Genomic DNA, 27,418 nt, shown 5'->3' with positions numbered 1-27,418 from the left:
GGATGTGCGTATAACTTTGCTTTTTAAGCTAACACCTCACCTTCCCTACGTATCCCTGATGTCTATTAACCAAACGGAGACATGACTGCATGTATAACTGTCCTCTATCCCTGGTCTCCTCCAGTACCTGCAGACGCTGCACCTGCAGTCCTGTGACCTGCTGGACGTGTTCGGTGGGATTGCCTTTTTCCCCCTGGACAAGATGACCTACCTGAAGATCCAGTCATTTGTCAACAGAGTGGAAGAGAGCCTCAGCCTGATCAAATACACAGCCTTCCTCTACAACGACCAGCTGATATGGTACGGCTGGGGGAAGCAGGCCGTGTGTGGGATGTGTGGGGGTTGTACTCTGGTTTAAAACACCTGCCCACATGTAGAAACCAAATTTAGCCTACAATTTGCAAATGCTAACATAAATCGTTGAACAACATAAGCTATGAATTGCATTCTTCCGTGATCTTGAGGCACAGGCTGCTTCACCATTCAACTGGCCAGGCCTAGTAGGCTGTTTTTCAGGATGCCAGGAGGAGAGGAGGGGGGAGGTTATTGGGCTTCCCCCCTCCTGTGTTGTGTGTGCCAGGGCCCTGATCTTATAAACAGCCTGCAGGCCCTTGGCGCCCCCTTGCAGCCCTTTACCACTGTAAGGTGTGGGGGAGCCTGGCAGCAGTGGCAGGCATCCCTCCAATGCTCCTTATCCCGTTAGGCTGGGCTAGGTATGGGGTTGTCTTGGGCATGGCTGGGAGACACAGAAGATGCCTTAAATACACACAATCTGATTACAGTAATTCATACCCCGACATGTCTCTCACTTTTAACTGTTAGTCTGACCCGTTACTGTATGTAATCTGGGGATTACGTGATAATTGATTGTTCCTAATGATTTGATTGCTAATTAAATTATTTGAGCAGTTATGATAGCATTGGGCCCATGGTGAGCCATGGAGATGATGGGTTTAGTTCATCAATACTCCTGAACAGACTGTGAACATGAACAGGAAGTGTTTGATGCTAACAAAGGTGTGTCCCCCTTTTTTGTTGTCCCCATGCAGGAGTGGTCTGGAGCAGGATGACATGCGGATCCTGTATAAGTACCTGACAACGTCACTGTTCCCCAGACACTCTGAACCAGAGGTGAGAGGGGGTGAGAAGGAGGTATCGGGGAGGGATCAGAGAGCGAGGGATCAGAGAGCGAGCGAGGGATCAGAGAGCGAGCGAGGGAGAGAGGAGGGATCAGAGAGCGAGCGAGGGAGAGAGGAGGGATCAGAGAGCGAGCGAGCGAGGGAGAGAGGAGGGATCAGAGAGCGAGCGAGCGAGGGAGAGAGGAGGGATCAGAGAGCGAGCGAGCGAGGGAGAGAGGAGGGATCAGAGAGCGAGCGAGGGAGAGAGGAGGGATCAGAGAGCGAGCGAGCGAGAGAGGAGGGATCAGAGAGCGAGCGAGGGAGAGAGGAGGGATCAGAGAGCGAGCGAGGGAGAGAGGAGGGATCAGAGAGCGAGCGAGCGAGGGAGAGAGGAGGGATCAGAGAGCGAGCGAGCGAGGGAGAGAGGAGGGATCAGAGAGCGAGCGAGCGAGGGAGAGAGGAGGGATCAGAGAGCGAGCGAGCGAGGGAGAGAGGAGGGATCAGAGAGCGAGCGAGCGAGGGAGAGAGGAGGGATCAGAGAGCGAGCGAGCGAGGGAGAGAGGAGGGATCAGAGAGCGAGCGAGCGAGGGAGAGAGGAGGGATCAGAGAGCGAGCGAGCGAGGGAGAGAGGAGGGATCAGAGAGCGAGCGAGCGAGGGAGAGAGGAGGGATCAGAGAGCGAGCGAGCGAGGGAGAGAGGAGGGATCAGAGAGCGAGCGAGCGAGGGAGAGAGGAGGGATCAGAGAGCGAGCGAGCGAGGGAGAGAGGAGGGATCAGAGAGCGAGCGAGCGAGGGAGAGAGGAGGGATCAGAGAGCGAGCGAGCGAGGGAGAGAGGAGGGATCAGAGAGCGAGCGAGCGAGGGAGAGAGGAGGGATCAGAGAGCGAGCGAGCGAGAGGAGGGATCAGAGAGCGAGCGAGCGAGAGGAGGGATCAGAGAGCGAGCGAGCGAGAGGAGGGATCAGAGAGCGAGCGAGCGAGAGGAGGGATCAGAGAGCGAGCGAGCGAGAGGAGGGATCAGAGAGCGAGCGAGCGAGAGGAGGGATCAGAGAGCGAGCGAGCGAGAGGAGGGATCAGAGAGCGAGCGAGCGAGAGGAGGGATCAGAGAGCGAGCGAGCGAGAGGAGGGATCAGAGAGCGAGCGAGCGAGAGGAGGGATCAGAGAGCGAGCGAGCGAGAGGAGGGATCAGAGAGCGAGCGAGCGAGGGAGAGAGGAGGGATCAGAGAGCGAGCGAGCGAGGGAGAGAGGAGGGATCAGAGAGCGAGCGAGCGAGAGGAGGGATCAGAGAGCGAGCGAGCGAGAGGAGGGATCAGAGAGCGAGCGAGCGAGAGGAGGGATCAGAGAGCGAGCGAGCGAGAGGAGGGATCAGAGAGCGAGCGAGCGAGAGGAGGGATCAGAGAGCGAGCGAGCGAGGGAGAGAGGAGGGATCAGAGAGCGAGCGAGCGAGAGGAGGGATCAGAGAGCGAGCGAGCGAGAGGAGGGATCAGAGAGCGAGCGAGCGAGAGGAGGGATCAGAGAGCGAGCGAGCGAGAGGAGGGATCAGAGAGCGAGCGAGCGAGAGGAGGGATCAGAGAGCGAGCGAGCGAGAGGAGGGATCAGAGAGCGAGCGAGCGAGAGGAGGGATCAGAGAGCGAGCGAGCGAGAGGAGGGATCAGAGAGCGAGCGAGCGAGAGGAGGGATCAGAGAGCGAGCGAGCGAGAGGAGGGATCAGAGAGCGAGCGAGCGAGAGGAGGGATCAGAGAGCGAGCGAGCGAGAGGAGGGATCAGAGAGCGAGCGAGCGAGAGGAGGGATCAGAGAGCGAGCGAGCGAGAGGAGGGATCAGAGAGCGAGCGAGCGAGAGGAGGGATCAGAGAGCGAGCGAGCGAGAGGAGGGATCAGAGAGCGAGCGAGCGAGAGGAGGGATCAGAGAGCGAGCGAGCGAGAGGAGGGATCAGAGAGCGAGCGAGCGAGAGGAGGGATCAGAGAGCGAGCGAGCGAGAGGAGGGATCAGAGAGCGAGCGAGCGAGAGGAGGGATCAGAGAGCGAGCGAGCGAGAGGAGGGATCAGAGAGCGAGCGAGCGAGAGGAGGGATCAGAGAGCGAGCGAGCGAGAGGAGGGATCAGAGAGCGAGCGAGCGAGAGGAGGGATCAGAGAGCGAGCGAGCGAGAGGAGGGATCAGAGAGCGAGCGAGCGAGGGAGAGAGGAGGGATCAGAGAGCGAGCGAGCGAGGGAGAGAGGAGGGATCAGAGAGCGAGCGAGCGAGAGGAGGGATCAGAGAGCGAGCGAGCGAGAGAGAGGAGGGATCAGAGAGCGAGCGAGCGAGGGAGAGAGGAGGGATCAGAGAGCGAGCGAGGGAGAGAGGAGGGATCAGAGAGCGAGCGAGCGAGGGAGAGAGGAGGGATCAGAGAGCGAGCGAGGGAGAGAGGAGGGATCAGAGAGCGAGAGAGGAGGGATCAGAGAGCGAGAGGGAGAGAGGAAGGATCAGAGAGCGAGCGAGCGAGAGAGGAGGGATCAGAGAGCGAGCGAGCGAGAGAGGAGGGATCAGAGAGCGAGCGAGCGAGCGAGGAGGGATCAGAGAGCGAGCGAGCGAGCGAGGAGGGATCAGAGAGCGAGCGAGCGAGCGAGGAGGGATCAGAGAGCGAGCGAGCGAGCGAGCGAGCGAGCGAGGAGGGATCAGAGAGCGAGCGAGCGAGCGAGGAGGGATCGAGAGAGCGAGCGAGCGAGCGAGGAGGGATCAGAGAGAGCGAGCGAGCGAGCGAGGAGGGATCAGAGAGCGAGCGAGCGAGCGAGGAGGGATCAGAGAGCGAGCGAGCGAGCGAGGAGGGATCAGAGAGCGAGCGAGCGAGCGAGGAGGGATCAGAGAGCGAGCGAGCGAGCGAGGAGGGATCAGAGAGCGAGCGAGCGAGCGAGGAGGGATCAGAGAGCGAGCGAGGAGGGATCAGAGAGCGAGCGAGCGAGCGAGGAGGGATCAGAGAGCGAGCGAGCAGGGATCAGAGAGCGAGCGAGCAGGGATCAGAGAGCGAGCGAGCAGGGATCAGAGAGCGAGCGAGGAGGGATCAGAGAGCGAGCGAGCGAGGAGGGATCAGAGAGCGAGCGAGCGAGGAGGGATCAGAGAGCGAGCGAGCGAGGAGGGATCAGAGAGCGAGCGAGCGAGCGAGGAGGGATCAGAGAGCGAGCGAGTGAGCGAGGAGGGATCAGAGAGCGAGCGAGGAGGGATCAGAGAGCGAGCGAGCGAGGAGGGATCAGAGAGCGAGAGAGGAGGGATCAGAGAGCGAGCGAGGAGGGATCAGAGAGCGAGCGAGCGAGCGAGGAGGGATCAGAGAGCGAGCGAGCGAGCGAGCGAGGAGGGATCAGAGAGAGCGAGCGAGCGAGCGAGGAGGGATCAGAGAGCGAGCGAGCGAGCGAGGAGGGATCAGAGAGCGAGCGAGCGAGAGAGGAGGGATCAGAGAGCGAGCGAGGAGGGATCAGAGAGCGAGCGAGCGAGAGAGGAGGGATCAGAGAGCGAGCGAGCGAGAGAGGAGGGATCAGAGAGCGAGCGAGCGAGAGAGGAGGGATCAGAGAGCGAGCGAGCGAGCGAGGAGGGATCAGAGAGCGAGCGAGGAGGGATCAGAGAGCGAGCGAGGAGGGATCAGAGAGCGAGCGAGGAGGGATCAGAGAGCGAGCGAGGAGGGATCAGAGAGCGAGCGAGCGAGCGAGGAGGGATCAGAGAGCGAGCGAGCGAGCGAGGAGGGATCAGAGAGCGAGCGAGCGAGGAGGGATCAGAGAGCGAGCGAGCGAGCGAGGAGGGATCAGAGAGCGAGCGAGCGAGCGAGGAGGGATCAGAGAGCGAGCGAGCGAGCGAGGAGGGATCAGAGAGCGAGCGAGCGAGCGAGGAGGGATCAGAGAGCGAGCGAGCGAGCGAGGAGGGATCAGAGAGCGAGCGAGCGAGCGAGGAGGGATCAGAGAGCGAGCGAGCGAGCGAGCGAGGAGGGATCAGAGAGCGAGCGAGCGAGCGAGGAGGGATCAGAGAGCGAGCGAGCGAGCGAGGAGGGATCAGAGAGCGAGCGAGCGAGCGAGGAGGGATCAGAGAGCGAGCGAGCGAGCGAGGAGGGATCAGAGAGCGAGCGAGCGAGCGAGGAGGGATCAGAGAGCGAGCGAGCGAGCGAGGAGGGATCAGAGAGCGAGCGAGCGAGCGAGGAGGGATCAGAGAGCGAGCGAGCGAGGAGGGATCAGAGAGCGAGCGAGCGAGCGAGGAGGGATCAGAGAGCGAGCGAGCGAGCGAGGAGGGATCAGAGAGCGAGCGAGCGAGGAGGGATCAGAGAGCGAGCGAGCGAGGAGGGATCAGAGAGCGAGCGAGCGAGGAGGGATCAGAGAGCGAGCGAGCGAGGAGGGATCAGAGAGCGAGCGAGCGAGGAGGGATCAGCGAGCGAGCGAGCGAGGAGGGATCAGCGAGCGAGCGAGCGAGGAGGGATCAGCGAGCGAGCGAGCGAGGAGGGATCAGCGAGCGAGCGAGCGAGGAGGGATCAGCGAGCGAGCGAGCGAGGAGGGATCAGCGAGCGAGCGAGCGAGGAGGGATCAGAGAGCGAGCGAGCGAGGAGGGATCAGAGAACGAGCGAGCGAGGAGGGATCAGCGAGCGAGCGAGCGAGGAGGGATCAGAGAGCGAGCGAGCGAGGAGGGATCAGAGAGCGAGCGAGGGAGGGAGAGAGGAGGGATCAGAGAGCGAGGGAGAGAGGAGGGATCAGAGAGCGAGGGAGAGAGGAGGGATCAGAGAGCGAGCGAGCGAGAGGGAGAGAGGAGGGATCAGAGAGCGAGCGAGCGAGGGAGAGAGGAGGGATCAGAGAGCGAGCGAGGGAGAGAGGAGGGATCAGAGAGCGAGCGAGGGAGAGAGGAGGGATCAGAGAGCGAGGGAGAGAGGAGGGATGAGAGCGAGCGAGCGAGAGGAGGGCGAGCGAGCGAGCGAGGGAGAGAGGAGGGATCAGAGAGCGAGCGAGCGAGGGAGAGAGGAGGGATCAGAGAGCGAGCGAGGGAGAGAGGAGGGATCAGAGAGCGAGAGAGGAGGGATCAGAGAGCGAGCGAGGGAGAGAGGAGGGATCAGAGAGCGAGCGAGCGAGAGAGGAGGGATCAGAGAGCGAGCGAGCGAGAGAGGAGGGATCAGAGAGCGAGCGAGCGAGCGAGGAGGGATCAGAGAGCGAGCGAGCGAGCGAGGAGGGATCAGAGAGCGAGCGAGCGAGCGAGGAGGGATCAGAGAGCGAGCGAGCGAGCGAGGAGGGATCAGAGAGCGAGCGAGCGAGCGAGGAGGGATCAGAGAGCGAGCGAGCGAGCGAGGAGGGATCAGAGAGCGAGCGAGCGAGCGAGGAGGGATCAGAGAGCGAGCGAGCGAGCGAGGAGGGATCAGAGAGCGAGCGAGCGAGCGAGGAGGGATCAGAGAGCGAGCGAGCGAGCGAGGAGGGATCAGAGAGAGCGAGCGAGCGAGGAGGGATCAGAGAGCGAGCGAGGAGGGATCAGAGAGCGAGCGAGCGAGCGAGGAGGGATCAGAGAGCGAGCGAGCGAGCGAGGAGGGATCAGAGAGCGAGCGAGCGAGCGAGGAGGGATCAGAGAGCGAGCGAGCGAGCGAGGAGGGATCAGAGAGCGAGCGAGCGAGCGAGGAGGGATCAGAGAGCGAGCGAGCGAGGAGGGATCAGAGAGCGAGCGAGCGAGGAGGGATCAGAGAGCGAGCGAGCGAGGAGGGATCGAGAGCGAGCGAGCGAGCGAGGAGGGATCAGAGAGCGAGCGAGCGAGCGAGGAGGGATCAGAGAGCGAGCGAGCAGGGATCAGAGAGCGAGCGAGCAGGGATCAGAGAGCGAGCGAGCGAGCGAGGAGGGATCAGAGAGCGAGCGAGCGAGCGAGGAGGGATCAGAGAGCGAGCGAGCGAGCGAGGAGGGATCAGAGAGCGAGCGAGCGAGCGAGGAGGGATCAGAGAGCGAGCGAGCGAGCGAGGAGGGATCAGAGAGCGAGCGAGCGAGCGAGGAGGGATCAGAGAGCGAGCGAGTGAGCGAGGAGGGATCAGAGAGCGAGCGAGGAGGGATCAGAGAGCGAGCGAGCGAGCGAGGAGGGATCAGAGAGCGAGAGAGGAGGGATCAGAGAGCGAGCGAGGAGGGATCAGAGAGCGAGCGAGCGAGCGAGGAGGGATCAGAGAGCGAGCGAGCGAGCGAGGAGGGATCAGAGAGCGAGCGAGCGAGGAGGGATCAGAGAGCGAGCGAGCGAGAGAGGAGGGATCAGAGAGCGAGCGAGCGAGCGAGGAGGGATCAGAGAGCGAGCGAGGAGGGATCAGAGAGCGAGCGAGCGAGCGAGGAGGGATCAGAGAGCGAGCGAGCGAGAGAGGAGGGATCAGAGAGCGAGCGAGCGAGAGAGGAGGGATCAGAGAGCGAGCGAGCGAGCGAGGAGGGATCAGAGAGCGAGCGAGGAGGGATCAGAGAGCGAGCGAGGAGGGATCAGAGAGCGAGCGAGGAGGGATCAGAGAGCGAGCGAGGAGGGATCAGAGAGCGAGCGAGGAGGGATCAGAGAGCGAGCGAGCGAGCGAGGAGGGATCAGAGAGCGAGCGAGCGAGCGAGGAGGGATCAGAGAGCGAGCGAGCGAGCGAGGAGGGATCAGAGAGCGAGCGAGCGAGGGGGGATCAGAGAGCGAGCGAGCGAGCGAGGAGGGATCAGCGAGCGAGCGAGCGAGGAGGGATCAGAGAGCGAGCGAGCGAGCGAGGAGGGATCAGAGAGCGAGCGAGCGAGCGAGGAGGGATCAGAGAGCGAGCGAGCGAGCGAGGAGGGATCAGAGAGCGAGCGAGCGAGCGAGGAGGGATCAGAGAGCGAGCGAGCGAGGAGGGATCAGAGAGCGAGCGAGCGAGGAGGGATCAGAGAGCGAGCGAGCGAGCGAGGAGGGATCAGAGAGCGAGCGAGCGAGGAGGGATCAGAGAGCGAGCGAGCGAGCGAGGAGGGATCAGCGAGCGAGCGAGCGAGCGAGGAGGGATCAGCGAGCGAGCGAGCGAGGAGGGATCAGCGAGCGAGCGAGCGAGGAGGGATCAGCGAGCGAGCGAGCGAGGAGGGATCAGAGAGCGAGCGAGCGAGCGAGGAGGGATCAGAGAGCGAGCGAGCGAGCGAGGAGGGATCAGAGAGCGAGCGAGCGAGCGAGGAGGGATCAGAGAGCGAGCGAGCGAGCGAGGAGGGATCAGAGAGCGAGCGAGCGAGCGAGGAGGGATCAGAGAGCGAGCGAGCGAGCGAGGAGGGATCAGAGAGCGAGCGAGCGAGCGAGGAGGGATCAGAGAGCGAGCGAGCGAGCGAGGAGGGATCAGAGAGCGAGCGAGCGAGGAGGGATCAGAGAGCGAGCGAGCGAGGAGGGATCAGAGAGCGAGCGAGCGAGGAGGGATCAGAGAGCGAGCGAGCGAGCAGGGATCAGAGAGCGAGCGAGCGAGCGAGGAGGGATCAGAGAGCGAGCGAGCGAGCGAGGAGGGATCAGAGAGCGAGCGAGCGAGCGAGGGATCAGAGAGCGAGCGAGCGAGCGAGGAGGGATCAGAGAGCGAGCGAGCGAGCGAGGAGGGATCAGAGAGCGAGCGAGCGAGCGAGGAGGGATCAGAGAGCGAGCGAGCGAGGAGGGATCAGAGAGCGAGCGAGCGAGGAGGGATCAGAGAGCGAGCGAGCGAGGAGGGATCAGAGAGCGAGCGAGGAGGGATCAGAGAGCGAGCGAGCGAGAGAGGAGGGATCAGAGAGCGAGCGAGCGAGAGAGGAGGGATCAGAGAGCGAGAGAGGAGGGATCAGAGAGCGAGCGAGGAGGGATCAGAGAGCGAGCGAGGAGGGATCAGAGAGCGAGCGAGCGAGGGATCAGAGAGCGAGCGAGCGAGGAGGGATCAGAGAGCGAGCGAGCGAGGAGGGATCAGAGAGCGAGCGAGCGAGGAGGGATCAGAGAGCGAGCGAGCGAGGAGGGATCAGAGAGCGAGCGAGCGAGGAGGGATCAGAGAGCGAGCGAGCGAGGAGGGATCAGAGAGCGAGCGAGCGAGGAGGGATCAGAGAGCGAGCGAGCGAGCGAGGAGGGATCAGAGAGCGAGCGAGCGAGCGAGGAGGGATCAGAGAGCGAGCGAGCGAGCGAGGAGGGATCAGAGAGCGAGCGAGCGAGCGAGGAGGGATCAGAGAGCGAGCGAGCGAGCGAGGAGGGATCAGAGAGCGAGCGAGCGAGCGAGGAGGGATCAGAGAGCGAGCGAGCGAGCGAGGAGGGATCAGAGAGCGAGCGAGCGAGCGAGGAGGGATCAGAGAGCGAGCGAGCGAGGAGGGATCAGAGAGCGAGCGAGCGAGCAGGGATCAGAGAGCGAGCGAGCGAGCAGGGATCAGAGAGCGAGCGAGCGAGCGAGCGAGGAGGGATCAGAGAGCGAGCGAGCGAGCGAGGAGGGATCAGAGAGCGAGCGAGCGAGCGAGGAGGGATCAGAGAGCGAGCGAGCGAGCGAGGAGGGATCAGAGAGCGAGCGAGCGAGGAGGGATCAGAGAGCGAGCGAGCGAGGAGGGATCAGAGAGCGAGCGAGCGAGGAGGGATCAGAGAGCGAGCGAGCGAGAGAGGAGGGATCAGAGAGCGAGAGAGGAGGGATCAGAGAGCGAGCGAGGAGGGATCAGAGAGCGAGCGAGGAGGGATCAGAGAGCGAGCGAGGAGGGATCAGAGAGCGAGCGAGGAGGGATCAGAGAGCGAGCGAGCGAGCGAGGAGGGATCAGAGAGCGAGCGAGCGAAGAGGGATCAGAGAGCGAGCGAGCGAGGAGGGATCAGAGAGCGAGCGAGCGAGGAGGGATCAGAGAGCGAGCGAGCGAGGAGGGATCAGAGAGCGAGCGAGCGAGGAGGGATCAGAGAGCGAGCGAGCGAGGAGGGATCAGAGAGCGAGCGAGCGAGGAGGGATCAGAGAGCGAGCGAGCGAGGAGGGATCAGAGAGCGAGCGAGCGAGGAGGGATCAGAGAGCGAGCGAGCGAGCGAGGAGGGATCAGAGAGCGAGCGAGCGAGCGAGGAGGGATCAGAGAGCGAGCGAGCGAGGAGGGATCAGAGAGCGAGCGAGCGAGCGAGGAGGGATCAGAGAGCGAGCGAGCGAGCAGGGATCAGAGAGCGAGCGAGGAGGGATCAGAGAGCGAGCGAGCGAGCAGGGATCAGAGAGCGAGCGAGCGAGGAGGGATCAGAGCGAGCGAGCGAGCGAGGAGGGATCAGAGAGCGAGCGAGCGAGGAGGGATCAGAGAGCGAGCGAGCGAGGAGGGATCAGAGAGCGAGCGAGCGAGAGAGGAGGGATCAGAGAGCGAGCGAGCAGGGATCAGAGAGCGAGCGAGCGAGGAGGGATCAGAGAGCGAGCGAGCGAGCGAGGAGGGATCAGAGAGCGAGCGAGCGAGGAAGGATCAGAGAGCGAGCGAGCGAGGAGGGATCAGAGAGCGAGCGAGCGAGCGAGGAGGGATCAGAGAGCGAGCGAGCGAGAGAGGAGGGATCAGAGAGCGAGCGAGCGAGAGAGGAGGGATCAGAGAGCGAGCGAGCGAGGGAGAGAGGAGGGATCAGAGAGCGAGCGAGCGAGGGAGAGAGGAGGGATCAGAGAGCGAGCGAGGAGGGATCAGAGAGCGAGCGAGAGAGGAGGGATCAGAGAGCGAGCGAGCGAGGGAGAGAGGAGGGATCAGAGAGCGAGGGAGAGAGGAGGGATCAGAGAGCGAGGGAGAGAGGAGGGATCAGAGAGCGAGGGAGAGAGGAGGGATCAGAGAGCGAGGGAGAGAGGAGGGATCAGAGAGCGAGAGAGGAGGGATCAGAGAGCGAGAGAGGAGGGATCAGAGAGCGAGCGAGCGAGAGAGGAGGGATCAGAGAGCGAGCGAGCGAGGGAGGAGGGATCAGAGAGCGAGCGAGCGAGGGAGAGAGGAGGGATCAGAGAGCGAGCGAGCGAGAGAGGAGGGATCAGAGAGCGAGCGAGCGAGAGAGGAGGGATCAGAGAGCGAGCGAGCGAGAGAGGAGGGATCAGAGAGCGAGCGAGCGAGAGAGGAGGGATCAGAGAGCGAGCGAGCGAGAGAGGAGGGATCAGAGAGCGAGCGAGGGAGGGAGAGAGGAGGGATCAGAGAGCGAGCGAGGGAGGGAGAGAGGAGGGATCAGAGAGCGAGCGAGGGAGGGAGAGAGGAGGGATCAGAGAGCGAGCGAGGGAGGGAGAGAGGAGGGATCAGAGAGCGAGCGAGCGAGGGAGAGAGGAGGGATCAGAGAGAGCGAGCGAGGGAGAGAGGAGGGATCAGAGAGCGAGCGAGGGAGAGAGGAGGGATCAGAGAGCGAGCGAGGGAGAGAGGAGGGATCAGAGAGCGAGCGAGGGAGAGAGGAGGGATCAGAGAGCGAGCGAGGGAGAGAGGAGGGATCAGAGAGCGAGGGAGAGAGGAGGGATCAGAGAGCGAGGGAGAGAGGAGGGATCAGAGAGGAGGGATCAGAGAGCGAGAGAGGAGGGATCAGAGAGCGAGAGAGGAGGGATCAGAGAGCGAGCGAGCGAGGGAGGAGGGATCAGAGAGCGAGCGAGCGAGGGAGGAGGGATCAGAGAGCGAGCGAGCGAGGGAGAGAGGAGGGATCAGAGAGCGAGCGAGCGAGAGAGGAGGGATCAGAGAGCGAGCGAGCGAGAGAGGAGGGATCAGAGAGCGAGCGAGCGAGAGAGGAGGGATCAGAGAGCGAGCGAGCGAGAGAGGAGGGATCAGAGAGCGAGCGAGGGAGGGAGAGAGGAGGGATCAGAGAGCGAGCGAGGGAGGGAGAGAGGAGGGATCAGAGAGCGAGCGAGGGAGGGAGAGAGGAGGGATCAGAGAGCGAGCGAGGGAGGGAGAGAGGAGGGATCAGAGAGCGAGCGAGCGAGGGAGAGAGGAGGGATCAGAGAGCGAGCGAGCGAGGGAGACAGGAGGGATCAGAGAGCGAGCGAGCGAGGGAGAGAGGAGGGATCAGAGAGCGAGCGAGCGAGGGAGAGAGGAGGGATCAGAGAGCGAGCGAGCGAGGGAGAGAGGAGGGATCAGAGAGCGAGCGAGGGAGAGAGGAGGGATCAGAGAGCGAGCGAGGGAGAGAGGAGGGATCAGAGAGCGAGCGAGGGAGAGAGGAGGGATCAGAGAGCGAGGGAGAGAGGAGGGATCAGAGAGCGAGGGAGAGAGGAGGGATCAGAGAGCGAGGGAGAGAGGAGGGATCAGAGAGCGAGGGAGAGAGGAGGGATCAGAGAGCGAGGGAGAGAGGAGGGATCAGAGAGCGAGGGAGAGAGGAGGGATCAGAGAGCGAGGGAGAGAGGAGGGATCAGAGAGCGAGGGAGAGAGGAGGGATCAGAGAGCGAGGGAGAGAGGAGGGATCAGAGAGCGAGGGAGAGAGGAGGGATCAGAGAGCGAGCGAGGGAGGGAGAGAGGAGGGATCAGAGAGCGAGCGAGGGAGGGAGAGAGGAGGGATCAGAGAGCGAGCGAGCGAGGGAGAGAGGAGGGATCAGAGAGCGAGCGAGCGAGGGAGAGAGGAGGGATCAGAGAGCGAGGGAGAGAGGAGGGATCAGAGAGCGAGGGAGAGAGGAGGGATCAGAGAGCGAGGGAGAGAGGAGGGATCAGAGAGCGAGGGAGAGAGGAGGGATCAGAGAGCGAGGGAGAGAGGAGGGATCAGAGAGCGAGGGAGAGAGGAGGGATCAGAGAGCGAGCGAGAGAGGAGGGATCAGAGAGCGAGCGAGCGAGGGAGAGAGGAGGGATCAGAGAGCGAGGGAGAGAGGAGGGATCAGAGAGCGAGGGAGAGAGGAGGGATCAGAGAGCGAGGGAGAGAGGAGGGATCAGAGAGCGAGGGAGAGAGGAGGGATCAGAGAGCGAGGGAGAGAGGAGGGATCAGAGAGCGAGGGAGAGAGGAGGGATCAGAGAGCGAGGGAGAGAGGAGGGATCAGAGAGCGAGGGAGAGAGGAGGGATCAGAGAGCGAGGGAGAGAGGAGGGATCAGAGAGCGAGAGAGAGAGGAGGGATCAGAGAGCGAGCGAGCGAGGAGGGATCAGAGAGCGAGCGAGCGAGGAGGGATCAGAGAGCGAGCGAGCGAGGAGGGATCAGAGAGCGAGCGAGCGAGGGAGAGAGGAGGGATCAGAGAGCGAGCGAGGGAGAGAGGAGGGATCAGAGAGCGAGCGAGGGAGAGAGGAGGGATCAGAGAGCGAGCGAGCGAGGGAGAGAGGAGGGATCAGAGAGCGAGCGAGCGAGGGAGAGAGGAGGGATCAGAGAGCGAGCGAGGGAGGGAGAGAGGAGGGATCAGAGAGCGAGCGAGGGAGGGAGAGAGGAGGGATCAGAGAGCGAGCGAGGGAGAGAGGAGGGATCAGAGAGCGAGCGAGCGAGGGAGAGAGGAGGGATCAGAGAGCGAGCGAGGGAGAGAGGAGGGATCAGAGAGCGAGGGAGAGAGGAGGGATCAGAGAGCGAGGGAGAGAGGAGGGATCAGAGAGCGAGGGAGAGAGGAGGGATCAGAGAGCGAGGGAGAGAGGAGGGATCAGAGAGCGAGCGAGGGAGAGAGGAGGGATCAGAGAGCGAGCGAGCGAGGGAGAGAGGAGGGATCAGAGAGCGAGCGAGCGAGGGAGAGAGGAGGGATCAGAGAGCGAGCGAGCGAGGGAGAGAGGAGGGATCAGAGAGCGAGCGAGCGAGGGAGAGAGGAGGGATCAGAGAGCGAGCGAGCGAGGGAGAGAGGAGGGATCAGAGAGCGAGCGAGGGAGAGAGGAGGGATCAGAGAGGGAGAGAGGAGGGATCAGAGAGCGAGCGAGCGAGGGATCAGAGAGCGAGCGAGCGAGGGAGAGAGGAGGGATCAGAGAGCGAGCGAGCGAGGGAGAGAGGAGGGATCAGAGAGGGAGAGAGGAGGGATCAGAGAGCGAGCGAGGGATCAGAGCGAGCGAGCGAGGGAGAGAGGAGGGATCAGAGAGCGAGCGAGGGAGAGAGGAGGGATCAGAGAGCGAGCGAGGGAGAGAGGAGGGATCAGAGAGCGAGCGAGCGAGAGAGGAGGGATCAGAGAGCGAGCGAGCGAGGAGGGATCAGAGAGCGAGCGAGCGAGGAGGGATCAGAGAGCGAGCGAGGAGGGATCAGAGAGCGAGCGAGCGAGGGAGAGAGGAGGGATCAGAGAGGGAGAGAGGAGGGATCAGAGAGCGAGCGAGCGAGGGATCAGAGCGAGCGAGCGAGGGAGAGAGGAGGGATCAGAGAGCGAGCGAGGGAGAGAGGAGGGATCAGAGAGCGAGCGAGGGAGAGAGGAGGGATCAGAGAGCGAGCGAGCGAGAGAGGAGGGATCAGAGAGCGAGCGAGAGAGGAGGGATCAGAGAGCGAGCGAGCGAGGAGGGATCAGAGAGCGAGCGAGCGAGGAGGGATCAGAGAGCGAGCGAGCGAGGAGGGATCAGAGAGCGAGCGAGCGAGGAGGGATCAGAGAGCGAGCGAGCGAGGAGGGATCAGAGAGCGAGCGAGGAGGGATCAGAGAGCGAGCGAGGAGGGATCAGAGAGCGAGCGAGCGAGGAGGGATCAGAGAGCGAGCGAGCGAGGAGGGATCAAAGAGCGAGCGAGCGAGGAGGGATCAGAGAGCGAGCGAGCGAGGAGGGATCAGAGAGCGAGCGAGCGAGGAGGGATCAGAGAGCGAGCGAGCGAGCGAGGAGGGATCAGAGAGCGAGCGAGGGAGCGAGGAGGGATCAGAGAGCGAGCGAGGGAGAGAGGAGGGATCAGAGAGCGAGCGAGGGAGAGAGGAGGGATCAGAGAGCGAGCGAGGGAGAGAGGAGGGATCAGAGAGCGAGCGAGGGAGAGAGGAGGGATCAGAGAGCGAGCGAGAGAGAGAGGAGGGATCAGAGAGCGAGCGAGGGAGAGAGGAGGGATCAGAGAGCGAGCGAGGGAGAGAGGAGGGATCAGAGAGCGAGCGAGGGAGAGAGGAGGGATCAGAGAGCGAGCGAGGGAGAGAGGAGGGATCAGAGAGCGAGCGAGGGAGAGAGGAGGGATCAGAGAGCGAGCGAGGGAGAGAGGAGGGATCAGAGAGCGAGCGAGGGAGAGAGGAGGGATCAGAGAGCGAGCGAGGGAGAGAGGAGGGATCAGAGAGCGAGCGAGCGAGAGAGGAGGGATCAGAGAGCGAGCGAGCGAGGGAGAGAGGAGGGATCAGAGAGCGAGCGAGCGAGGGAGAGAGGAGGGATCAGAGAGCGAGCGAGGGAGAGAGGAGGGATCAGAGAGCGAGCGAGGGAGAGAGGAGGGATCAGAGAGCGAGCGAGGGAGAGAGGAGGGATCAGAGAGCGAGCGAGGGAGAGAGGAGGGATCAGAGAGCGAGCGAGCGAGGGAGAGAGGAGGGATCAGAGAGCGAGCGAGGGAGAGAGGAGGGATCAGAGAGCGAGCGAGAGAGGAGGGATCAGAGAGCGAGCGAGCGAGGAGGGATCAGAGAGCGAGCGAGCGAGGAGGGATCAGAGAGCGAGCGAGGGAGAGAGGAGGGATCAGAGAGCGAGAGAGAGGAGGGATCAGAGAGCGAGCGAGCGAGGGAGAGAGGAGGGATCAGAGAGCGAGGGAGAGAGGAGGGATCAGAGAGCGAGCGAGCGAGGGAGAGAGGAGGGATCAGAGAGCGAGCGAGCGAGGGAGAGAGGAGGGATCAGAGAGCGAGCGAGCGAGGGAGAGCGGAGGGATCAGAGAGCGAGCGAGCGAGGGAGAGAGGAGGGATCAGGGAGAGAGGAGGGATCAGGGAGCGAGGAGGGATCAGGGAGCGAGCGAGCGAGCGAGGGAGAGAGGAGGGATCAGCGAGCGAGCGAGGGAGAGAGGAGGGATAGAGGCGAGGGAGAGAGGGACGAGAGGAGGAGAGAGGAGGGATCAGCGAGCGAGGGAGAGAGGGATCAGCGAGCGAGGGAGAGAGGAGGGATCAGCGAGCGAGGGAGAGAGGAGGGATCAGCGAGCGAGGGAGAGAGGAGGGATCAGAGAGCGAGCGAGCGAGGGAGAGAGGAGGGATCAGAGAGCGAGCGAGCGAGGGAGAGAGGAGGGATCAGAGAGCGAGCGAGCGAGGGAGAGAGGAGGGATCAGAGAGCGAGCGAGCGAGGGAGAGAGGAGGGATCAGAGAGCGAGCGAGCGAGAGAGGAGGGATCAGAGAGCGAGCGAGCGAGGGAGAGAGGAGGGATCAGAGAGCGAGGGAGAGAGGAGGGATCAGAGAGCGAGCGAGCGAGGGAGAGAGGAGGGATCAGAGAGCGAGCGAGCGAGGGAGAGAGGAGGGATCAGAGAGCGAGCGAGCGAGGGAGAGAGGAGGGATCAGAGAGCGAGCGAGAGAGGGAGAGAGGAGGGATCAGAGAGCGAGCGAGCGAGGGAGAGAGGAGGGATCAGAGAGCGAGCGAGCGAGGGAGAGAGGAGGGATCAGAGAGCGAGCGAGCGAGGGAGAGAGGAGGGATCAGAGAGCGAGCGAGCGAGGGAGAGAGGAGGGATCAGAGAGCGAGCGAGCGAGGGAGAGAGGAGGGATCAGAGAGCGAGCGAGGGATCAGAGAGCGAGGAGGGATCAGAGAGCGGGGGAGGGATCAGAGAGCGGGGGAGAGATCAGAGAGCGGGGAGAGAGATCAGAGAGCGGGGAGAGGGGAGGGATCCGAGGGGAGCTAGAGCGCAAGCAACTGCCACTTCCTTGCCTCTGTTCTATTAAAACTGATCCTCTGCCTAAACCTTCCCTCAACGTTGCCAGAACTCTTCCAACACCTGCTCCACAATGGCATCATGCCACACGAAGAATGTATTGTTGTGTAACAAGCACATTTAAAGTTGACCACACATTGATACCCCACAGGCTCAGACAATGTTGTTAATGAATTTTTAAGTTATACTAAAGCAGGTTCTCTCTCTCCACCATCTCTCTTCTAACTCTCTCCCTCCCTGTCTCTCATCCTCCCTGTCTCTCTTCCTCATCCTCCCTTTCTCTCTCCAGCTGGCTGGTAGGGACTCTCCCTTAAGGCCAGAGGTGGCAGGGAATCTGCTTCACTATGGGAGGTAAGTCCTTAAACGCCCTCTCTGGTCCGCTGCCTCCCTCCCCTCCCTCCAGGTCTCCTGGCTAGGCTGGGCCAGGCTCCCTCCCTGGGGCTCTGGTCCCCTGCGATCTCGGGGCAGAAGGACAGGGACACCAGATCATCATGTCAGGGTGGAGCCTTCTAGCCATGCCACATCTGCTGCTAATCTGACTATAGCAGACTGATACATTTAACCTGAGGGGATGGATGAAATTACGACTTTATCGTGTTCATCCATGATGGTTTTTATTGGATATATTGTTATTTCAACAAAGCGATGGAGGATTATGTTGTTTTAGATTATCAAGTGAAAGCAATAAAAATCGTGATATCACAATAGGAGGTGTTATGTTTGATAGTTCTGGTATGATAGGAAAGTGTTATTATGCTAACATTAGGTTGTAATTAAAGTGCGTTGGTGGTCCGGCATGTGCAATATCCAGTCTGATTGTTATAACAACATGGATGATTACTGATCAGTGTTCCAACGTGATGTGGTCTTACCCCACTGACAATAATGAGATTTGTATCTCTACCGTCCCACACACACAGACACAAAGGAGGGGGATTACACTTAACAGAGAGGAGGAAGGAGAGCCAAGCTAGTTAACGGAGTCTCTGTGTAGCCTAGTCCACCCTAGAGGCCTCTGCCTGAGGTGGACAAAGTAGGAGAGAGAGAGGAGGAGGAGAGCGCAAGAGAGAAGGATGAGATTATTAGCAGAGGTTCTCTGTATGAATACTCTAAAACACAATCCTTCCTGCATCCCTTCCAAACACTGATTTGTAAGCATTTCACGGTAAGGTCTACACCTGTTGTATTCGGCGCATGTGACAAATAAAGTTTGATTTGATTCAACACAGCTGTAAAGAGGAAAGAAGGGGTTCCACTACATGGTTTTCATATATCCTGTCTGGTCAGATCAGCGATTACTTAATTTATTCCCTTCCCTTCTATTATCTCAAAGAATGGGTAGAATTAAGAGGTTATCCTCTTAGGGCAAGTCGCTTAGCAGAAAGTAGTCAAACATACAGACAACCTTTTATTTAGATCTGAATACAAGCACAGAGAAGACAGAATACAAGCACTTAATATGACTGTATTGAAATAGAGCCGTTGTTGGAGGAGTGATCCCTGAGAGTGTGCCGCTGCCAGGCCAGTGTGATTCAGTGGGAGGGAGAGAGACCCACCCAAGGGCAGGGGAAAACTGTGCAAATTATGGAAGGGATACACACAGTATGCAAACTGTACGTCCACATATACATTTACAAATTGCTAGATAGACTTGGGGATTAATTTGTTTATTTGTAATATTTTGTGTGAGGTAAAACCGTTTTTGATTTGTATCAAACTAAATTTGTTTTGTAATTGTGAAACACCCTTGTCAATCAAAGTAATCGTGATGAGCTGTGATGCATTCGTCCTCATATCCGGTCCTCTTTCCACCCTCAGGTTTTTGACAGGACCTGCTAATCTCAAAGACCCAGAGGCCAAATTCCGGTTCCCTAGAATATTTGTCAACACAGAGGACAGTTATGAGGAGCTGCATCTGATAGTTTATAAGGTGAGGAGAGGGCATCATTCTAAATGGTACTCTATTCCCTATATAGTGCACTACTTTTGACCAGGGCCCATAGGGATCTAGTAAAATGTAGTGCAGGGTTCTGGTCCAAAGTAGTGCACTACATAGGGAATAGGGCGTCATTTGGGACAGAACTGAAGAGCAGGGAACTGTGGTCTGGAGCCCTGCTGGGTTTTGTGGGAACTCAGTAGAGGCTTTATTCTTTTGTGTTTTTAAGATAGAGACAGGTAGTACTCCCAACCCATTATTTGTTTGGCAGAAAATTTGGTAATCTGTTATTATTTCATTACTGAAGAACAAAGAGAAGGTTTAACCCGGTATGACCTCTGATGTTGGGGGAATTGGCTTTGTTCGTTGGTATCTCAAATGGCTTCCTTAAATGATTTATAAATTCAATGTATTTGGTAATAAGTTCTAAATTATAGTATTATTTTCTCTAGACCCATTATATTCAAACTGCACATCGTCTGCTCTTAATTTCAGGCGATGAGTGCAGCGGTTTGTTTTATGATCAGCGGTGAGTATCCTCTCATATCATTTGGTCAGTCCCCTCCCCCCCAAACAGCTGGGCTGATGCTTATTACATAATTTCTCAGCATTCTCTGAGTCTGCCGTTCCAAATGTTCTGTGAATAATGCAATGGCAAATTCTAAGGCATTGCCATATTATGTGGACTGTGAAAGAAAAAAACGTATTAATTCTTAGAAGTTCCAAAGTCCATTCTACTAATTCTAACTACCGTATGGTCATATTCTCTCTCCTCCAGCATCTGTGGAGCTGACGAGGGAGTTCTGTGAGCAGCTGGATGGTCTGGTGGGACCTCAGCTCACCCTGCTGGCCTCCGACATATGTGAACAATATAATGTCAATCGCAGGATATCAGGGTCAGTACTGTTGCTTTAATCCTCTAGCCTCCAGTTCCTGGGCCTGTGTTGTTCCAACACGCCATGATAGAAATCACGGTCCAAAATACATCATGTGTTTTTAAAAGGTACATGTTTATGCCACGACATCCTCTTGACGATTGGACCAATGAACTCAATGACCTGGATAAACTAATGATGGTCCTGAGGTGTAGTACTGCTTAAAGGTAGACTCAGTGATGCACAAAGTACACAGAAATATTGGGCCGATTTTTCCGCAACAACTAAGCGTTGAAGCACGAAGCTAACCTTTTTCCACTGTTTTTGTTCCAGAGCTACCTAGTGTAGCAGCGTGACGCGCACCCGTGATCCTGCGCACATACTCTGTGAATGTGTGAGAGAAAAGTCTTGCATCGCGGTCATCTCAATATCTGCAGTGCTCCTCATGGCAACGTCATAACACTGTGCTGGCTCTGATATTTTATTTTCATATTGGCCTTTCCAGTATGGTTCCAGAAACTATTTGTAATGAGTAAGCAGGCTAGCGCAGTACAGTCCTACTTGGCTCTGCTCATCTCGGCTCAGTAGTGTGAAATTGGCATTAGACTCTCCTCTCATCCTTGTAATGATCGTCATTAGAGGTCTACCGATTATTGGAGGACCAAAAACAGCAGATACCGATTAATCGGACGATTTTATTTATTTTTAGAAGTCGACAATTACAATAATACTGAATGAACAATGAACACTTTAATTTAATATAATACATATATAAAATCAATTTAGTCTCAAATAAATAATGAAACCTAGTAGAAAGAGGAGGAAGGGAAGCGCTACTAAGGTACACAATAGTAGATTTTGGTAGACAGAAGGTGCTCTTTGGTAAAAGGGGTAAATTGGTCATCAAAAAGGAGGACCAAGGCACTCTTCATATAATTAATTAAAATGCCTTTATTAGTATGGCATGTTCAATGGAAACAACGTTTTTTTTAAACCGACGTGTTTCGGCTGCATGGCCTTCGTCTGGGAGTACAAAAAAAAGGAATACAATGTCCTCTTTTGAACAGCTTTTCCAATTAGCCCTAATTGGAAGAGGTTACAAAATTGATTGGACACACCTAGTAAGCAATACTATACACATTAAAAGGGGAAATTCTGTAGCTATGTTATCATAAAAATACAACTCCAAGCTAGAAGTATCAGAACGCCTAGAAAGTAGTTCTAACCTTAAATATGACTGGGAGAAGCGTCAAGAATAAGAAAGCAATATTTTCCATATTGCACTAGAACACAGCAAAACATGAACAACAACAGTCTAAACATAGCTGAGGGCAATTGAGCAAAATGTCCACTAGATGACAGCAAATGGACCCATCACGACCCTACAGGAAGGGTGAGAAATCCATATCTTCATTTAAACCAGGGTATTTAGTGGCCTGTAGTTTGTAAATCCAAAAACCTTCCCTTTGGTTTAACTGTTTAAGACGGTCCCCTTTTCTAATAGAGGCCGGAATATGATCAATACCCATAGCTTGTAGGGAGGCAGGGTTGCCATGGTGTAGGCATGTGTAGTGCCTTGCCATGGGGTAGTCTTCATTGCCTACCCGTATGGCGTACTTGTGTTCCGCTAAGTGGTCTTGAAGGTGTCTCTTCGTCCAATGTAGAACACCTTGCACTGTGGACATTCCAATCTATAGATGACATAAGTGGTTTTACAGTTAATGAAATGCTTGACGTAATACTCCATTTTGGAAGCTGTGTCAACAAAATACTTCTTCTGTGCAATATTACTGCAATGGTTGCAATAGTTACATTTAAAAGAGCTCTTGGGTTTGTGGTCAAGCCAAGTTTTTTGAGAGTCACCCGGAAGATAACTGTGGACTAATTTGTCATTTAGGGTAGGACATCTCTTAAAGCTTATGACTGGTGGCTCAGGAAAGACTTGGCGTAGTAGCGTATCACTTTGGATGATTCCCCAATTATTTTTAATGATTATTTTAATGTTCTCTGCTTCAGTGCTGTATTTTGTAACAAAATACACTCTCTCTGATGTATCACGAGGCACTCCCCTTCGCAACAAGTTCTCTCTATCAAGTAATCCAGCCCTTAATACCGGCATCTTTCAGGACCTGAACGCTGTAGCCCCGATTCAAGAAGCGATTCCCCAATTCAGCAGATTTGACACCGTAGTCTGTTTCCTGATCGCAAATTCTGCGGACTCTTTGGAATTGGCCATATGGAATATTCTCTTTTAGCCTTTTGGGGTGAAAGCTGTCTGCACACAGAATGGTATTCCCATCTGTAGGCTTCCTAAAGATTGAGGTGTGCAAACAACCGTTGTCATTTTTACTAATGTCGAGGTCCAAAAAATGAATGTTATCCTTGCTGTACTCCATAGTTAGTTTAATGTTAGGGTTAATGCTGTTACGGTATTGGTGGAAGGAAATAAGTTCATCTTCTGAGCCGGACAAAACAGGCAAACATCATCAATATAGCGTCCCCACCATATAATCCGGTCAAAGAAATGGTTATTAGAAGGATCCAAAATGAAGTCATTTTCCCATTTACCCAAGTACAAACCAGCATAGGAAGGGCTGTAGCAAGCTCCCATAGCACATCCTTTGACCTGTTTGAAAATACGGTCCTGAAAGATAAAGATGTTATGATTAAGAGTCCATTCAGTCAGTGAGACAGTGAATTCTGTAGGAGGCATCTCAGTTTCAGGTCGTGGGAGCTGCCATGGGAGCTTGCTACAGCCCTTCCTACGCTGGTTTGTACTTGGGTAAATGGGAAAATGACTTCATTTTGGATCCTTCTAATAACCATTTCTTTGACCGGATTATATGGTGGGGACGCTATATTGATGATGTTTGCCTGTTTTGTCCGGCTCAGAAGATGAACTTATTTCCTTCCACCAATACCTTAACAGCATTAACCCTAACATTAAACTAACTATGGAGTACAGCAAGGATAACATTCATTTTTTGGACCTCGACATTAGTAAAAATGACAACGGTTGTTTGCACACATCAATCTTTAGGAAGCCTACAGATGGGAATACCATTCTGTGTGCAGACAGCTTTCACCCCAAAAGGCTAAAAGAGAATATTCCATATGGCCAATTCCAAAGAGTCCGCAGAATTTGCGATCAGGAAACAGACTACGGTGTCAAATCTGCTGAATTGGGGAATCGCTTCTTGAATCGGGGCTACAGCATTCAGGTCCTGAAAGATGCCGGTATTAAGGGCTGGATTACTTGATAGAGAGAACTTGTTGCGAAGGGGAGTGCCTTGTGATACATCAGAGAGTGTATTTTGTTACAAAATACAGCACTGAAGCAGAGAACATTAAAATAATTGGGGAATCATCCAAAGTGATACGCTACTACGCCAAGTCTTTCCTGAACCACCAGTCATAAGCTTTAAGAGATGTCCTACCCTAAATGACAAATTAGTCCACAGTTATCTTCCGGGTGACTCTCAAAAAACTTGGCTTGACCACAAACCCAAGAGCTCTTTTAAATGTAATTATTGCAGTAATATTGCACAGAAGAAGTATTTTGTTGACACAGCTTCCAAAATGGAGTATTACGTCAAGCATTTCATTAACTGTAAAACCACTTATGTCATCTATAGATTGGAATGTCCACAGTGCAAGGTGTTCTACATTGGACGAAGAGACACCTTCAAGACCACTTAGCGGAACACAAGTACGCCATACGGGTAGGCAATGAAGACTACCCCATGGCAAGGCACTACACGTGCCTACACCATGGCAACCCTGCCTCCCTACAAGCTATGGGTATTGATCATATTCCGGCCTCTATTAGAAAAGGGGACCGTCTTAAACAGTTAAACCAAAAGGAAGGTTTTTGGATTTACAAACTACAGGCCACTAAATACCCTGGTTTAAATGAAGATATGGATTTCTCACCCTTCCTGTAGGGTCGTGATGGGTCCATTTGCTGTCATCTAGTGGACATTTTGCTCAATTGCCCTCAGCTATGTTTAGACTGTTGTTGTTCATGTTTTGCTGTGTTCTAGTGCAATATGGAATATATTGCTTTCTTATTCTTGACGCTTCTCCCAGTCATATTTAAGGTTAGAACTACTTTCTAGGCGTTCTGATACTTCTAGCTTGGAGTTGTATTTTTATGATAACATAGCTACAGAATTTCCCCTTTTAATGTGTATAGTATTGCTTACTAGGTGTGTCCAATCAATTTTGTAACCACTCCCTCTTCCAATTAGGGCTAATTGGAAAAGCTGTTCAAAAGAGGACATTGTATTCCTTTTTTTTGTACTCCCAGACGAAGGCCATGCAGCCGAAACGCGTCTGTTTAAAAAAAAAAATGTGTTTCTATTGAACATGCCATACTAAAAGGCATTTTAATTAATTGCCTTGGTCCTCCTTTTTGATAAATAATGAAACATGTTCAATTTGGTTTAAATAATGCAAAAACACAGTGTTGGAGAAGAAAGTAAAAGTGCAATATGTGCCATGTAAAAAAGCTAACGTTTAAGTTCCTTGCTCAGAAGATGAGAACATATGAAAGCTGGTGGTTCCTTTAAACATGAGTCTTCTATATTCCCAGTTAAGAAGTTTTAGGTTGTAGTTATAATAGGAATTATATGACTATTTCTCTCTATACCATTTGTATTTCATATACCTTTGACTATTGGATGTTCTTATAGGCACTTTAGTATTGCCAGCCTAATCTCGGGAGTTGATAGGCTTGAAGTCATAAACAGCGCTGTGCTTCAAGCATTGCGACGAGCTCCTGGCAAACGCAGGAAAGTGCTGTTTGAATGAATGCTTACGAGCATGCTGCTGCCTACCACCGCTCGGACTGCTCTATCAAATCAGACTTAATTATAATATAATAAATACACAAATACGAGCCTTAGGTCATTAAAATGGTCAAATCCTGAAACTATCATTTCAAAAACAAAACGTTTATTCTTTCAGTGAAATACGGAACCGTTCCATATTTTATCGAACGTGTGGCATCCATAAGTCTAAATATTGCTGTTACATTGCACAACCTTCAATGTTATGCCATAATTATGTAATAATCAGGCAAATTAATTACGGTCTTTGTTTGGAAGAAATGGTCTTCACACAGTTCAACGAGCCAGGCGGCCCAAACTACTGCATATACCCTGACTCTGCTTGCACAGAACGCAAGAGGAGTGACACAATTTCCCTAGTTAATAGTGCCTGCTAACATGAATTTATTTTAACTAAATATGCAGGTTTAAAAAGATATACTTGTGTATTGATTTTAAGAAAGGCATTGATGTTTATGGTTAGGTACATTGGTGCAACGGGTGATGATTTTTTTGCGAATGCGCTTTTAAAATCATCACCCGTTTGGCAAAGTAGGCTGTGATTCGATGATAAATTAACAGGTACCGCATTGACTATTTGCAATGCTGGACAAGCTAGTTAACCTAGTAATATCATCAACCATGTGTAGTTAACTAGTGATTATGTTAAGATTTGTTTTTTTTCTAAGTTAAGTTTAATGCTAGCTAGCAACTTACCTTTGCTCCTTGCTGCACTCTTGTAACAGGTGGTCAGCCTGCCACGCAGTCTCCTCGGCCATAATCGGCGTCCAGAAATGCAGATGACCGATTATGAAAACTTGAAATCGGCCCTTTGGCCGATTTAATCGGTCGACCTCTAATCGACATCCTCTCCCTCTGTGTTGTTACAGGCCGGACAAGGAGCCCCAGTTCAAGTTCATCTACTTCAACCACATGAACCTGGCAGAGAAGAGCACCATCCACATGAGGAAGACAGCCAGTGTCTCTCTGACTTCGGTCCACCCAGACCTCATGAAGATTCTGGGAGACATCAACTGTGACTTCGCCAGGTATGCCCAATGAAATACCACAGAAACCCTGTTAGGGTTAGCACTCTGAGGCCTAGTTTTGGCAAATCTGTATGTAAAGTATATTACAGTGTCCGTAAGTTCATGTTATTTTTGTATGTTGCCTCAGGGTCGATGAAGATGAAGAGATCATTGTGAAGGCTATGACAGACTACTGGGTGGTCGGCAAGAAGTCGGACCAGAGAGAACTCTACGTTATCTTGAACCAGAAGAATGCCAATTTGATTGAAGTTAATGGTAGATCCAACATGGATGGATTAATGAATGTTTCTTTGAGCTCATCTCACATGTTTTCTTGGTTATGCTTGCTAATCCCAACCCTGTTTTTTTTCTACCAACAGAGGAAGTGAAGAGGCTCTGTGCGACACAGTTCAACAACATTTTCTTCTTGGACTGAAAGAAAAAAAGAAAAAAAAAGAACTGCACGAAGAAGAGGGAGAGAAAGAGAGACGGTGAGAGGGCAATGGACTGTTTCACCACACTAAAACTGTCAGCATTGCAGGGTGTTATGACAGCATCAGTGTAATGCAATAATTGCATAGATTAGGTAAGAGTTCGACCAAAACCATGGAAACACCACACACCCGTCCCCCCCATGGGGGATAGGTCCAGAATCTATTTAGTAACCACATTATAGGCCTGTTAGAACACATACAGTGCCTAGTGAAAGTTACACAGCACTTGCACAGTCTTCATATTTTTCTGCCTTAACATAAAATAAAAATGGGTTTCCTACAGATCTACACAACCTACTCCACATTATCTAAGTGAAGGAAAGTGAGGAAAACCTAATCCTGAGAGTTGTATTTTTCTGCGAGACAGTTACACACATTTTAATGCCAAAGACACAACAGAATGGCGTTCTAAGAGGTGTTGAGTGTTCCTGAATGGTCCAGTCTCCTTCCTGACTTAAATCTGCTTTAAAAATCTGAGACAAGGTTTGAATATTTCTGTCCATCAATGATTCCCAACCAAATGTATTGAGCTTGAGCAATTTTGACAAAAACAATAGATATACATTGCCCTAAGAGTTGTGCAAGGTTGGTAGAGTCTTATTCAAAATTATTATTCACAGCTGTAATGGCTGCCAAAGGTGCTTCCACCAAGTATTAACTCTGGGGTGTGAAGACATAAGCATTCAATACATCCGCATTTTGTATTTCTTAGAACATTTTCCAAATGACTAGCATTTTTCTTTCACTTTGAAAATGTGGAGTAGGTTGCGTAGATCGATATGAAAAAACAATTGAATCCCTTTTTAGATTTAATTAAGGCAAAATGTGAAGACTGCGTAGACTTTCACTAGCGACTGCTGTAAATTGTGATTGATTTGAGAAATATCTACTTTTTTTGTATCAGCTTTTCTGAATGGACGCCATTGACGGTGTCCTTGTGCTATCCCCTACGGGTGCGTGGCCATCGGCGCTCCATTGATCTCTTACCGTATGTATTGTAAACAATTAAATAAAGAAGCTTTTCACATCATGTAATTTCTTTAGATTTTGATTTACCAATACAAAATGGTATTTTCATTCTTGTAATTAAGTGTCAAATGATCAGAGTAATTTTACTGTACATGTACTTAATTTTTCTATTTCTTTGTATATAAAGTGCATTGTCTTCTTGTTTAAGTTCCTGTCAGCTGTTTGTATTACAATTGACATCATTGGTCTACTGACTCTACTCGTTGTTGTTATTTTTAAGGACACAACATGACATTTATCACTATATTAATTTAAAAACAGACATTCACAAACATGCTGTTTTTCTTCTATGGGTTCTGTTCATTGTCTTGTGTAATTTTGAAATGAGATGCTATGATTCATGTCGAAAGTAATGTGGTTTGTAAAATGCAGCCCCAACTTTAAATAAATTAAGAAATTCTAATTTTCCTCCATGTACCCTATTTCTTTCTTTTACTGTAAACGACGGTCAAAAAAGGTCTAGAACGAACTGAGATGTACTTTAGGATCAGCCTCTAACCAGAATGAGAAAACAGCAAACCTTGATCAGCTGCTTTTGTACTTTCTAAATTGCCTCTGTAGGGACTGAGTCACATTAT

General features: G+C 54.5%; 1 protein-coding gene across 3 annotated transcripts in view; it reads left to right on the top strand.

Moving 5' to 3' along the window:
• LOC139580715 (vacuolar fusion protein CCZ1 homolog) overlaps nucleotides 1-25,800 on the top strand; it is a 31,965-nt gene extending 6,165 nt beyond the window's left edge. For all 3 annotated transcript variants that reach the window (XM_071409655.1, XM_071409654.1, XM_071409653.1), the window contains 9 exons: nucleotides 125-300; nucleotides 1,050-1,131; nucleotides 16,939-17,000; nucleotides 18,468-18,579; nucleotides 19,081-19,114; nucleotides 19,364-19,481; nucleotides 25,180-25,338; nucleotides 25,466-25,593; nucleotides 25,698-25,800. In XM_071409655.1, the coding sequence (XP_071265756.1) occupies nucleotides 125-300; nucleotides 1,050-1,131; nucleotides 16,939-17,000; nucleotides 18,468-18,579; nucleotides 19,081-19,114; nucleotides 19,364-19,481; nucleotides 25,180-25,338; nucleotides 25,466-25,593; nucleotides 25,698-25,753 (927 nt within the window). In that variant the 3' untranslated portion in view covers nucleotides 25,754-25,800. The remainder of the gene's footprint in view (nucleotides 1-124; nucleotides 301-1,049; nucleotides 1,132-16,938; nucleotides 17,001-18,467; nucleotides 18,580-19,080; nucleotides 19,115-19,363; nucleotides 19,482-25,179; nucleotides 25,339-25,465; nucleotides 25,594-25,697) is intronic.
• The last annotated feature ends 1,618 nt before the right edge of the window (nucleotides 25,801-27,418 follow it).

This window comes from Salvelinus alpinus, chromosome 7 (assembly GCF_045679555.1).
Source record: "Salvelinus alpinus chromosome 7, SLU_Salpinus.1, whole genome shotgun sequence".
In the NCBI taxonomy this organism is placed as follows: domain Eukaryota; kingdom Metazoa; phylum Chordata; class Actinopteri; order Salmoniformes; family Salmonidae; genus Salvelinus; species Salvelinus alpinus.
The sequence above is the reverse complement of the archived record's forward strand: the minus strand, read 5'-3'. Positions and strand labels throughout refer to the sequence as shown.